The 14,806-nt window shown below is 38.6% G+C and overlaps 1 protein-coding gene across 9 annotated transcripts; it reads right to left on the bottom strand.

Annotated features, from left to right (window-relative positions):
- Positions 1–8,372: 8,372 nt before the first annotated feature.
- LOC311080983 (uncharacterized protein) lies at positions 8,373–13,820 on the bottom strand. Of its 9 annotated transcripts, none has more exons than XR_014605772.1 (5): positions 12,746–13,820; positions 10,648–12,641; positions 10,245–10,503; positions 9,505–9,565; positions 8,373–8,745 (listed from the first exon to the last, which is right to left on the bottom strand). XR_014605772.1 is itself a non-coding variant. In XM_084111305.1 (5 exons), the coding sequence occupies exons 1-3, from the start codon at positions 12,942–12,944 to the stop codon at positions 11,320–11,322; spliced, it is 429 nt and encodes a 142-aa protein (XP_083967431.1). In that variant the 5' UTR covers positions 12,945–13,820; the 3' UTR covers positions 8,811–9,565; positions 10,245–10,503; positions 10,648–11,319. The 9 variants fall into 9 exon arrangements, 3 of the variants coding, with proteins under 3 accessions (XP_083967431.1, XP_083967429.1, XP_083967430.1); XR_014605774.1 differs by lacking the exon at positions 8,373–8,745 and having other exon boundaries at positions 8,811–9,565; positions 10,648–10,825; positions 10,945–12,641; XR_014605775.1 differs by lacking the exon at positions 8,373–8,745 and having other exon boundaries at positions 8,811–9,565; positions 10,648–10,822; positions 10,945–12,641.
- Positions 13,821–14,806: the final 986 nt, after the last annotated feature.

The following is a 14,806-nucleotide window of genomic DNA, read 5'->3' as shown; positions in this document are numbered from 1 at the left end:
TTTAATTGCCGTCTGAATCCACATCTCCGAGTTTACAAGAGATTCAAAATTCACGGTTTAAATCCTTTTTGATCACTGCCGAGCACCGTACGCAAGATGTAAACTTTTATTACTGAAATGCTGGAAAGTATTTACACAAGAACAATATTTCATCGCAGCTCCACCTCAGCGAACAAAAATGGGAAAGAAAAGGCGGCACGTAAATTTTTGAAAAGGTTATTGTGGCAGCAATAGGCTATATGTTACAATTTTAAAATATGTAGGCTAGGCTATTATAGGCTATTATAGTTTGGATTATTTTTTATAATATCCAATAATCATAATAAATTGCAATTTCAACTATTTCTGAAGTGCTTCTTTTATAAAGATCACCGCTTTCTCACATAAACAGCCCCTGCACGAGAGAATAATTGATTCTCGAGCCATCGATTTCAAACAATTCAGCACCATCGCCACGGACAGCACCCGGTAACGTCGCACGTAAGAAGGTATATCTTAAGCAGCTTTCTAAGGTATAGTTCGGGGAACACACTTAGGAACATAAACACCTTTGGTAAGATATATCTTTCGAGCTCTCTTAGCGCGCTAAGAGTGAGCGTTATCGGGAAACCGGGCCCTGAACAGAACCATTCCACAGTTTATACTAAACCTCTGGGCTGCGTTCTCCGATAACGTTGTCTCTTAGCGCGCTACGAAGACTCAAAAGGTACACCTTAACTACAGGTATACCTTTCCTACGTGTGTTCTCCGAACTATACCTTAGGATGTTGCTTAAGGTAAACCTTCTTAAGTTCGACCTTAGCAGGTGCTGTCCATGGTGGAGGCGCTGAATAGGTTGATATCGATGCCTCGATGATCGATTGTGCGCTCTTTCCTTCACAGCGGTATAGGTAAAGTATTGAGAAAACAATCTTCTTTATAAAGAAGCGTTTTAGAAATAGTACAAACTGCATTTATCGGGGCTCATTGAAATATGTACATGCAGAAATAAATATGAGTATGTGTTTATAATTTAGCAAGTGTGCAATCCCAAACCCTCACGGCCATAAGTGTGTTAATGTTCTCCACAACGTATGCTGATTATCCACCAGCCATGTAGTTGACATACACTAACTGGCTCCGCGGACGGCACCGTCTTTGATTTAAAACAAGTACTCGCTGTCTCGCTGCCATAGCTATAAAGTTTGTGTAAACTCATCTTTCTTTATATAGACTCCTAAGCCTTTTCTGTCAAATGGTTCGCCAGCTGATGTGCCTTAGGATAGTAATTAAAAAAGCTAACAACCATTAGTGTATGGAAACTTTATTAATGAAAACACTTCCATACACTGGTTGTAGGCTATAACAACAAGTATTTTATGTGTAAAATTTTAAAGTAAAGTAAAAATGTAAGATTTTATATTAAATGTTCATATAAAATTTTCTATGTGTAATTAAACTGCGATGTAAAAAAGCTTTTTGCGTAGTGGTGGCCACTAGCGGTATGAACCGTCAGCAGCGATAAGGTATAGCTAAGAGCGCTCCAGACCAACCTTACGAACGTATGACTTACAGAAGGTATACTTAACTAAGAAGGTTTCGGAAACCACGTATTAACGATAAGGTACTTCTTAAGGTACAACTTAAGAATGACATAGCGTTAAGGTAGTTTCGGAGAACGCAGCCCTGTTTAGTTCAGTGTACGATACTTGTAATGCCTTAGCCATTGATATCAGATAACATCTTCCCTGACTCAGACCGCAATGAAAAAATCAGTTTTTTCATGTTTCTTCTCAAGGTCAAAAAATAATTTATATTGGACATCCATTTTATCAACGCTTTGAAAGTGTTATCGAACTTGGAATTTGGACTTTTTTTCTCTGAAAGACACCTCATTAGAGTTCAATCTCTAGTAAATTCTAACTGTTCTTCCACTTTAACAATTTCCATCTCTAAAACTTTCATTGACCTATCTGTATTTTTAGTGACACTTCTGGTATACTGTTGGCTAAATTATTTAATTTGGCTTTTCCAAAGTCCCACTACTGTTGTAATGAGGTAAAAGTTGACTTTGTATCTCTAAAATCCTTCAAAAAAAATGTTCTTTGTCATTCAAAAGAGCATTACAAAGAGTAATACAACTTCTATAAACATTAATCTGGTGTCTAAAGCAATATAATATATCTTGCCTTGCCAAAGACAAAGCCTTATTGCGAATGAGTCCATGCATATTGTCTACTTTTTCCCATGAAAATTCCTCTATATCACTAAACTCATGGGTTTTAACCAGAGGTGGGAGTAAGTCACACAAGTCAGTCTCAAGTCTTAACCTTCAAGTCTCAAGCAAGTCCAAGTCAATTTTTGTGAAAAGCAAGTCAAGTCAAGTCAAGTCACTGCTTTATGTCAAGCAAGTCGTAGCTTGGGTCAAGCAAGTCACTGACAAGTCTTACAAATATTTTTTGTTTAAACTGAATTTATATATTAAAATGAGTTAAAATTACAGGGAGTTTTATTTGCAACAACAAAAATTTACAATATGCATTTCTACTCAAAAGGAATCTTACATACAGCCGAGTTGTTAATACAATAAAAATCTAAAAATAAATAGCCTAAAATGTAAATGTAACTGAAATTAGGCCAACATAAAAGCATGAAAAGTATTGAAACAGCTGTACCTTAATATGCCTCAAACATTGTAGAAGACCATTAAAAAGTATTAAACAATTCAAGTATAGGCTAATGGTTTCTATGCCTCCACATGGCATTCTTCAAACAGGGATCCCCTTTATGGAACATGAACACATCCTTAAGTTAGATCTTTCCTTTTTAATAAGAGAATAACAACAAGAAAAAAAACAATAATAGTTGAATCACACAAACCTTGCACCCGTTTATCAGGTGGATTGACTATTGTACATTATTAATCCATGTGTGTGAGTGAGTGTGATTTATTAATATTTGTGAGTGGATGTGTGTATGTGCATGTGTATGAGTGAAAAGTGTATCGTTTGCATGTGAATGGTTGTGTTTGACTGTTTTTTCTTTTTATTTGTTTGTATGTGTGTGTGTGTGTGTGTGTGAGAGAGAGAGAGAGAGAGAGAGAGAGAGAGAGAGAGAGGTGATTTGACTGAGTGTGATTCATTCATATTTGTGAGTGCGTGTGTATGAGTTAAATTTTTTTAATGTTTTGCATTGCACTTGCAAAAAAAATTATTTGACAGAACTTTGTCACTCAATTGTGAGCTATGTGGTCAATTGTGATCAAAGACGTTAGCGACAGCTGAAAACAGCCGGACTGACTTAATAATCCTTACATAATCCTTGTAGCTGAACCTAATTATTTTTGGCGTGGCGCTTTCCATGTTCAGTCACGACTGCTCTTACGTTAGCTCTCTCTGCTTGCCTGCTTGCTCTCTCTGCTTGCCATGTGGTTAGGTTGCGGTGCGTTCAAAAACAGATATTTATTAAACAAAAGACAAGTTATTTCGAGTCATTTAACTCAAGTCCGAGTCAAGTCTCAAGTCAAGAATATCAAGTCAAAGTCAAGTCAAGTCTTTTATTAATATTTGTCAAGCAAGTCTCAAGTCTTGAGACTTTTAAGAACTGCGATTCGATATTGCAATTTTTTATTTATTTTTTTACACTAGATTATGGGGAAAAGTTAAATCATTCACTTATACAGACTGTACATGATGTACAAGATGAGTCATATTTACAAAAACAGTTCACATCTTTAAAGATGTCAGAATTCTGACTTATTTAGCATCATACATCATACAGTCCTACATTCTCTTGAATATATGATTCAATAACAAATACATTTTTTAACAGTCACTTGTCGACACCTTGTGGCGAAACAATGTGATCGATAAATGCGTTCTTTAAAGTGCCAAATCAAAAGCTGATTTACTCTATTTTGATCGCTATCATAGACATCAGTGTTTATATTTGAACTTTAAACTTTTATCCCAGTACTTCTATGATCATTTGAACTATTGTATCACAGAAATAATGACACTATGAGGTTGAAAAGACTGTTTGTGAAGCTGTTTCATGACTGCTCTCTCTGGGTCAGTGGCAGCACCAACACAGCTTTGAATGTTGCGATATGATTTGTCAAAGGTTTAATAGACAGACTAAGTGGAAGATCGCGTGGGTGTTTGAATTGAGATCACAGTCTTTTAATGATGAATCGTGCAGCTCTATTGTCTTATATCTCTCTCAGCATATGAGTAGCGCTGCGCAGGGCTTTTCAGTGCGTTCAGTCTCACGTTTTCACGCTTCCACTTGAAAGGGATATTACGTCACTCAACACTAGATACCGACACATTTCATCCTCTTTTGGAAGTGGCTAACTTGGGTCAACCTCATCTATAAGCAAGGACAAAAATAAAGCAATTTAATTTGAATTAATATCGATTCTGAAATAAAAAAAAATATTTTAAAATCGTTTAAAAAAAAAAAAACCGCGATTACCTTGGTGAATCAATTTTTTCTCCCAGCCCTAACGTGTATGCAAAGCCTACAAAATCACAAACTAAAATATAACAGTTGAGAGAGTCCTCTACTATGAACACTAAGGGCCCGTCCACACGGAGACGCGTTTCGCTGTATACCTATACATTTTTTATCGTATTGGCGTTTCGTCCACACGGATCCGGCGTTTTGGGAGACTGAAACCGCTATTTTTAGAAACCGGGTCCCAAAGTGGATAAATCTGAAAACGACACCCTTGCGGTTTCGTGTGTACAGCCAATCCGTATATTTTGTGAAACGATGATGTCATCACATCACGTGTCGTCTGTGTCACGCGTAACAGCAACAAAAATAATGGCGGACTTACATGATTGTGTTCGTGCTGCAGAAGCTACTAAGCCTACTAACTTTATTACAGCAAAATATATTGCTTCACTGCAACTGTGGTGAGCAACAAGCGATAATCTTCGTCCTCTTCTTCTTGGTTCGTATACAGCGCGCAAGGTTATGCGCATGCTCAAAGTCTTCTTCTCCGTGTATAGTGTATCTCTGTGTCAGAATTACAGCGCCCCATACTGGTCTGGCATATATACTACACCGTTTTCAGTCGGTTTCAGTGGTTTCGTGTGTACGCAGATATTTCCTGAGACGACGCCGTGTTTACGGAATTTTTTTTTAGAACGAGGAAAAAAAAAAATCGGATCGGGAACGCACCGGCTTCGTGTGGACGTGGCCTAAAATGCTGATCAAAATCATTTCAGATGCTGGCAGTATGCAAAGCTACATTTGATGACAAAATCTTTATGTAAGCTTTCTGTAAACAGTTAGTTTCATCTAAGGCAGCCCCATCATACACAACATCTTTCACATGAGTTTCAGCTCTCATCTCTACCTAGCATACATTGACCAGACAGCTTTCACTGTTCTGAAAGATGAAGCCTCCCTAGATATCTACCAATCCTATCAAACATGCACCTAATTAAGAGACTACAGCATCAAGCTCTCTTAGGTTTTTTACAGTATACAGTAACAGTATAACTTGTCAAGGAAAGCAGTAAAATGATTGGTCTCTGCAGTGTTTTACTGCATCTAATACAGACAACTCCAACTTATGGTTATAGCCAATGCAAGCCAATGAAGTCTGCCTCTGCATCTGATGTCATCCCCATTGTCAGTGTCCTTAAACACGTTCTCACATGAGTAAACGAGGCCGACGAGGGAATTAAAACCATGAAAGGCACCCTCCTTGATCCTAGATATAAAGACAGGTATGTGGGGTCTCTGTTAACTTTATGTAATATGATATGTGTGAAGTATTTCATATCAAGCTTTAGCATTCAGAATAGGATCTCTTGATGTTAAGGATAGGCTAATTTTAAATGTTACATATGTGTATTTATATTGATACGGGTACTTCACAAATGCAGAAACCTCAAAACATGCAAAGGATGCATTAATGGCAGAAGCAAGGAAGATGGGAGAAGTGCTGAGGAGGACCATATCAGAAGCCTCAGAGCCAGCAGAGGGGACCTCGTCTGAATACGCAGTGGAGAGCGAGAGACTCTTCAGCACAGCCTCTATTATTATTGATGAAAGGAGGAGCAGCCTGACAGCTGAGAAGGATGAAATGCTAATTTTTCTAAAGAAGAATTTGCCCCTCATGTTAAAGTGAACACACTTACTGGAAGTCACAGAAGGACTGTAAAAACATGAGTCAGTGGTTTTTGTGACAGTTTTAAGATCAGGCAGCTACTGCGATTTCTTTTTGACTTAGGGGAAAACTTATATTTTTGTTTACATGGCAAGTATCTTTTCATACTGGAATTTCATACTGTTTTATACAGGTGTTTTACAATCAAACATTCAAATATTATTTATAGTTCAAATATTGTACTTATTGCACTGTTTTCTTCTGTACATTTTATAATGAGATGCTATTATTTTTTATGTTTATTCATTTTATTTATATAAGTTATGGTTTACATTAGAGGTATGACTACATTGAGTGTTGAGTTACATCCAGTATTCGAATGGAATTATAATTCTTTAAATTTGCACTTTAAATTTCATTTTAAATGTTTGATAGGTGGCTGCATATATGGAAAAAAAAACACCTAACCCTAAAAAAATTCTAACAAAAGGTTTCTCAGCTGTTTTTTGTAGTATTAGGTGTCCTTAATAAAATACTAAAAGTTTACCAAAGTTTGACCTCTAGAAAGGTGTAATTTTCAAGATGGCGTCCAAGATGGGCAGGAAGCCCTTAAAATATCCTAACTCCTTCATTATTTGACCTAGCCAGAGCCCGTCTACGGAGAGCCTTGGCACTCCCTATTCAGCCCCATTGTATTGATTTTGGTTGCAGTTCCATTAGAATTCCACTGGGGGTGATCGCGAGCGAGTGCAGACTGAATGGGAGTCAATGGGGCTATACGGCTAAATGTGTCTCTTTCACCCGATTGCCGTTGAGAAATCTCAGATTTTATTGTAGGCTTTGCAAGTTCAACATAGGTTATAGGTCGAAAGTTGAATGAACCAGTACTTATGTCCTTTCGATTTCTTACAGGTGGGGCCGTTGTTGGCCGGAACAAGCTAGCATTCTGCTAATGAATGCTGATTGGTCAGTGACGGACTTGCGACTGATTACGACCACAGACCCCGCTTGATGGCACCTGAAGCTAAAGCAGAATCAGAAGAAAGAGCTCGAGCCCGTCTGAGAATGTCCAGAGAATGTCTAATGTAGACGGGCTCTGGAATGTCTGACATTATCTTAAGGAGGACTTTCTGTCGAAGTTAATTTTTGTGTACTGTATTTATATTTTGCTGCGGGCAATTTTATTTTCATATCGTTATAAATGTATTGTAAAAAGTACATGGGAATAAATGGAATTTGAGTGTTTTTTCTATTCTTGTGTTCAATGTGTTTATATACATGGTAAGGTTATGGTATGACAACCTTAAATAATCCAGTCAATATCCCGCTCAAAAACATTTCAATGATCATAGCATAAATTAGAAATAAAGACAATGCCTCGTAGATGTGCAGCAATGCATTGTTCCAACAGTGGGAATGGACTGTCATTCTTTTCATTCCCCAAGGACAAAAAAAGGTAATGTTCTTTCTTGCTCCTGTATAAATGGTCATAGGATACCGGCACCTGGGCGGGAATGTTGGCAAAAACTGGAGCGCGGGTAAAATCGCGCATGACCAGAGAATGTCTAATAGGAGTCCGCGCTGCCAGAGCCTGTCTATTAGACTTTCTCTGGCGCTTCCAAGTGGTTGGGTGTCGAACACTTAACGTACCTTAACCAATTGTTACATACAGATCGTTTGTTTACGATTTAACAACTTCAGCATCTGCTTAGACTGTATCAGTGGTGTGCACAGACCTCCGGGGCAGGGGCGGAAGAACCAAAAAGGGCACAAAAAACATAGATTTTTTTAAAAATAAATCACCTGTATTTAAAGCAGTACCCGTCTGTCTGTTGTGTTTTTATATATTTTAATGACTTTCTCACAATTATTTGGAATATCTCGCTCGATGGAGTGCAGCAGTAGGTCAGATAGCCTCTCATTACCAATGAAAAGATGTTGATACAATTAGAATGCATAACATATACAAAAGTACGTAAATAATATTACTACTAAATATTACTTTACCAAACAAAACAGATAATCAAGTAGGTAATTGAGGAATTCATGTTCAGCTATGTTGATGTTATAAATGTTATGTATGTATTCATTAGTTAAATTTGTCAACATAATTTGTTGTTAGCCGTTGAAATTGAATTTGAATTAACCATCAGCCCTGCAACACATTATAAGCTACAAATTTGTTAAATGAGGAACATGGTCTAGGCTACATGACCTCCTAATAGACAGACAGATAATCACATTGAAACAGTAATTACACAAAACATTGCAACAGGCTAGTTTATTCACAGTTTAGGAAATACAAATAAAAGGCATCAAAACATTAAGATAAAGACCAGAAGATTAAAATCTATATAAAGAACATCTTATACTACATCTACAGTAAACTTCACACCAACAGAACTGTAAAAACGAGGGGTCTAACAACAAGAACACAACCAATAGTAAATTAGTAAATGAACAAACATGAAAAATGATAGGATATTATACTACAACAATACTGAACATTCAAACCCCTGGCGACGACAACTCGGTGCAGGAAACCAGGAGAAGGAGAACTTCCTGAGAGAATGCATCAATTGGGTGGCAGGCTGCTGGAATGAAGCATCTTTACACCTCAAAATAGAATCAGGACTGCACTGTGGTAGTGCAACACACAATTACTTTTCAAATAAAAAGTAGCCTGCTGAAACTAAGATTTCAAACACCTTTTTTTTTTTTTTTTTTGGTGGAACCTATTCTCCTTAGTTCCTTGGACACAACCAATAGTAAATAATAATGAGAAATGATAGGATAGGTTACTATACTAAGTCAAGTCAAGTCCTACAAATTCAAGAATAAAGAACAAAGAGATCAAAAGAACAAAGAATTCAGGAGTATGTGTGTGTGCGAGGGGGCTTCTCAACAGAACAATAAAAAGTGAAAGACCTATCAAAAGAACAAGTGGAATACCTAACAATAAGAACAATAACAATAATAACAAGAATAACCAATGTTAAATAAATTGGAGATTGTTGGATGATGTAAATAAAGTCCATTAAGTCTGTAACACAAAGGTGGTTCAACAATAAAAAGGAGAAAACTGCTAGTGAAGAACCAATATGTGGATAAGGAAAATTATGATTCTAATCCAGGCTTCAATTTCAGGAGAAAGAAATGGCTCATGAACATGAGACGAAGTGACCTCAGACTCTCCATGTCACACGAGGAGTTAATACAGGGGGGATATGTTGTTTGTGAAATGCATTTTGAGGAATGCTTCCTTGTCAAAGTGAGTTGTGCATTTGGAAGGAAATGACAATTTAAATAAAAATAATACAATAAATAATACAATTAATAGAATTACTGATACATTGTGCTGTGTGCTTCTAATAGCACAATGGAAAGGCGACACTCACCAGTGATGCCATCCCTAAATTGGTGGATTGCGACAACCCGCCAACACTTGCCTCCCCACCTCTAAAAAGGCGGAAAAAAACTGAAGGTAACAATGACAACTGAGGCTAAGACCAAACAAATAATTAAGACACAAGACCATGAAATTACATTTACATACATTACATTAAATGAATTAACTTTAACTGATCCTTTGATATTAATTGACTGATTCAATTCTCAAAAGCTAAGCAAAGACAATCTGAGGAGCAGGAAGAAGAGAGGGATATAATAGACACAGAGGGAGGGACAGGAAAAAGCACAGAGGAGACACCAGAAATTATAGAGGAAAGGTCAGAGGAGACTCTCGAGACACCAGTTGAGATAGAGGAAAGGACAGAGGAGAGCACAGAAGGGACAGATAATGGAGGCACAAAAGAACAGGCTCAGGTTCAGGTGACCATTCCACTCAAACAAAAGGACCAGGTGATGATCTGATCTTCTTCAATTTCAAGATTGTGACTCTAGCATTATCACAAGACACACATACAGGATGCCTTTTTTGTTATTACAGAGAATTAAACAACTAGAGGCACGCCTTGCACGGCTGGAAAGGCTAAAACGGAGGAAAAGAAAGCCAACTGTCAGGCCTAAAAAACCCAAGTAATGTAAAAAAAAAAAGGCAAAAAAAAGCTGCCTTTAGAATTATAAACCCTTGATTTAACAAAAAGGGAATGCATCTTGAATCTTACAATCTACTTACTTGTTCTTCCATAGTCCCCATGAAATTATGGCTGAGATGCTCCAGAGGTGTCCTGAGGGCTGCCGGAAATTCATCAAGGCACAGCTGTCAGAGGCAGGGAAAAAAGACAGAGGAAGGAGGTTTGACCGGAACATGAAGGACCTAGGGCTGCAGCTTTTACACAGCAGTCCAAAGGCCTATCGTCAACTGAAGACGATATTTGCTCTTCCCTCAACAAGAACGCTTAGGCGTTATGTCACTGGACGTGTGGGATATTTCTCTGTAAATACCAATTTATGAAATTAGTCTACTCAACTTCGACCAGTTTCATAATTTGAAGATATAACAAAATCTGATTATTCTATTATAACTAGAGTAAGTTATTAGAGTAAGTATAAATATAATTATTCTGATTATAACTTACTTGTTCCGACAGCCTGGCTTCCTGTAGGGAATCATCTCCCAAATGGGAGTCATCGCCACCACTATGACCCCTGTGGAAAGAATGTGCACAGTAGTCCTGGACGAGATGGCAATCAAAAAACAATTTGATTACGACCGGAGAAATGACGCCATTTATGGTGTATCCGGATCAGGAGCTGCTGCCAAACAAACAATGGTCGTCATGGCTAGGGGCATTATGGGGAAGTGGAAGCAGGCAAGCCATATTTAAGAAAAACATTTGTTTTGGATATTGCTGTGTATATTCAAACGCATTTACCTAAATCATGTCTTTCAACAGACCATAGGATATTTCTTTTCCCCAACTTCAATGCCAGCGGAGGAAATTGCAGCCATTATTAAAGATGCCATTCACCACCTACAAAACATAGGGCTGACAGTATGTAGTGCACAGATTTTTTTATTTTTTTAAATAACAGCATTAACAAATGCATTACTGCATTGTGTGACAAAATGTATAAACCAATTTCAAAGGTGCAGGCAGTAATATGTGACCAGGGAAGCCCTAATGTTAAGGCTGTGCGTAACCTCGGGGCTAGCCTGGACCCTCTGGGAGGTGAGGAGTCCCACTGCATCCTGGTGGGGGTTCAGAGGGTTCCAGTCATCTTTGATGTACCTCACCTTCTGAAATCAATCAGGAACAACCTGTTCAAATATGGCCTACAGGTAAGCACAGTAAACAAAGCAATCACAATTGCAATGACTCATACTGAACATAAAAGATATCACATTGATTCACACACCAGTACATATTTATTTATATCCTTAGACACAAGGACAAAATGTTCGTTGGAATTACATCACAAAATTCTACGAGCTGGACAAGCTTCACGCCATTAGAATGGCCCCAAAACTAACAGAGAGGCACATCCACCTGCCTGCATTTTCCAAAATGCGCGTCAGCTTGGCTACACAAGTGTTTAGCCACACTGTCTCTGCTGGTAAAGTTTATCCATCTTTTCAAAAACTTTTCTTCAATAACTAACTGCAGATTGTAATGTGATACTGACCACCTATTCAATTGTCAAATCTGTTGTGACCCAGGCATTTCTGCGATGGTAACATTGCAGAGACTGCCAGCAGAGGCAAAAGATACAGCAGAATTTGTTGCAAAAATAAATCACCTCTTTGACGTGCTAAATTCCAGGTAATTATGTAAAAAAAAAAATAGCACCTTAACTTCAAACATACAACTTACTAACTACACACGATTAACTACGACCTATCCTACTTGCAGATCCGTCAACGACTCAAATCCCTGGCGACGACCCCTCGGTACTGGAAACCAGGAAAAAGAGAACTTCCTGAGTGAATGTCAATTGGGTGGCAGGCTGGCAATTCAGGTCAGTCAATAAGAAAAGAAAAACTACACCAAATCAACATCTAGGCTGAGGCACACACTAACCAACCCCCACCCCCCAGATCTCAGCGTAAACCACCACCGTGCCAGCACGGAATGTGCCTCTCCATAAAGAGCGTTCTTCTAGTCCACAAGAGGTGCACAGATGCTGGAATGAAGTATCTGTGCACCTCGAAATTAAATCAGGACTGCATTGAGGTAGTGCAACACAGAATTACTTTTCAAATAAAAAGTTTATAAAATAAAAAGTTGAAAACTAGGATTTTGACCACCTGCTTTTTTCTGTTAGAACCTATTCTCCTTGATTCGGGGCAAAGGGGGCCACAAATACAACCCAAGTGCGAGAGAGTTCACCGCTGCGCTCAGGGGATTGAGTGTTTCCAATATCCTACCTGCCCTTTCTGCATCGGCAGCATCCAATTGCGAGGTGGATGATGGAACAACCCTACTAGCCACAGTCTCAGAGGATGCAATCCCCTCTACCTCTTCCACAACAGCTCTAATGACCTCACTGGCACTCCCTACCTCACTGACAACAGAGATCGAGGACAAAGAACTGGTGTTGATGTCGGACATTGTAGAAGATAAGGTCATCTCTACAACACAAAACACTGCATTGACACAAATAAATCACATGGAACAGACATGATAATGCTCATATTAATGCTCATATTCAATGTAACACTGTATTTTCTCTTACTTGTAGACTGTTGGCGATTGCATCGAGGAGGAGGGCCTGTTCTACGTCGCTGGCTGGCTTGTCCGGGTCCTTCAGCAGGAGGAAATAATCCAAGCCTGTCCACACTGCGAGGTGCTGCTGTTGGGTGACCGACATCAGGACCACAGCTATGCCGCAAGTGTGGACCACCCATTCCTGGAGGCCAAAAAATACACGGCATCGGCAAACCTCATGAAGCCATCGGAAAATTTTTTCGCTGCAATCCAGCTTTTGGAGGGGGAATTTGCGAGGCACATAGACACTTTCTGGCCTCACAACAAGATCACCCAAAAAATGGAAAGGACTCTGGGCAATCTGGGTGTGTTCAACAGCCTCTTTAGCTCGCACCCTGAGCATGCCAGCCTATTGGAGACAATAGCTATTAAAAAATTTGTGATGTGCAGGCTCGGGGCAGAAATCCGCGAGAGGAACAGGAGGCTGAGCAAACAACAAAGCGCCATAGCAGCTCAGAGAAAGCTGTCCTCCTTCACGGCCTGAATGGAGCTGGAGCTAGAAGACCATTATTGCTGTGGCTGTTCCTGTGAAGAAGTTTTTTCTTAATATTAACGAAGTTTAAAACAAGTAGTCTAAATAAAAAAAATACCACATGGAACGATTGTTATTTATTAATTAGCCATCACCATTGTTCTACATTGTTTTAAAGAAAATCAAACTTCAATTAATGCATCCATGTATTTTAGCTGTGAGCTCAGTAGGTATATCTTTGTCTAGAGAAAAATCAATACAGGCAACATCCGTAAATTAATGATGTTAATATATAAGGTTATTTTACCTTCACCATTGCCGCCATAAATTGGCTAACGTTAGGCTACATAACAGATAGCTAACTGTTGGCTGGCTGTCGAAGAAAATATGATTTCTTCGACAGCCAGCCGAAGAAATCAAAGTCGCTGCCATTACCATTGTAAGTAATATACATATGTAAAATATTCGCGCATTTTCCTTTTTACATTAGCTAACTAAAACTCTTTGTAACTCGTGTATTAACCGAAAGAGCCTTACCTCAAGTAGCAGCTGGTGTTATCGTCAATGCCACGAGTAAGGAAGCCATGAAGCGGAAGTCAGAAATTGCCGTAAAGCAGACCCTCTGGCAGTGTGAAAATATGTGACGTCATCACATTTTTGAACGCTTTTTTAGAGCAGATAAGTGAACTTAAAAATGCAATTTTCAGCTGAGTGTATTATCTTAGCCCCCCCTTTCGAATACAACATTTAAATTACTAGACAAAAAATTATATCCTGAGAAAAGTGGGTTTTGAGGGGTATTTCGCCATAGACCTCCATTCATTCTGCACTCGCTCGCGAGCGCCCCCGCATGGATAGAGACGTGTTACTGCAACCAATCCAGAACCCGGAAGTAAGCAGAGAGTGCCAATTCTCTTCCTATTAGACATTCTCTGACCTAGCCAAGTAATCTTGGTGTCTAACCCCATGTTTTCTGGGTCTATGAATCCATTGGATTTGTCTAAATTGCACTGACATGATTACATACTTATGGAATACATGATTTTGTGATATTACTGTAAGGTTTCATCTTTGGGGTGAACCAGAGATGTAAACGATTTAGCCTATGTCATGTAACTCCTACTCAGTACGTGTTGTTGGACACATACCCTTTTTTTTGCTAAAACACAAACTTGACATTCAATGTAAGAGTTAAAAGTAACTTAAATTGGAGTTGTATAACTTTGATCATAAACAACTTCAATTAGGCCTGTGTGTGAACCCTCTAAAATGGTCACTCATTTCAATTTGTATAAGGTAATACATATGTAATGCATCCTCTATAGATGTTTTTGAGTATAAAGATGGCATTATACTAAACCCAACAAAACTAAATTCACAATTTCCAGCAATTCAGAAGATGGTGGAAGATAATACTGACATTTGATATTGCTAGCCCCATTAAAATGTTGCTGGCAGCACAGTGTATACCATTTTGCTTGAACAAAATTCCTCCTTAAAACTATTTAAACCCCACCCCTCCTTCTGGCAGTTATTTTCTGGCAGTTATTTTCCCTG

The sequence above is a fragment of the Abramis brama genome (assembly GCF_963993115.1).
Source record: "Abramis brama genome assembly, chromosome: 4".
Lineage (NCBI taxonomy): Eukaryota > Metazoa > Chordata > Actinopteri > Cypriniformes > Leuciscidae > Abramis > Abramis brama.
Note: the sequence above shows the minus strand (reverse complement) of the source record. Positions and strands in the feature narration are given on the sequence as shown.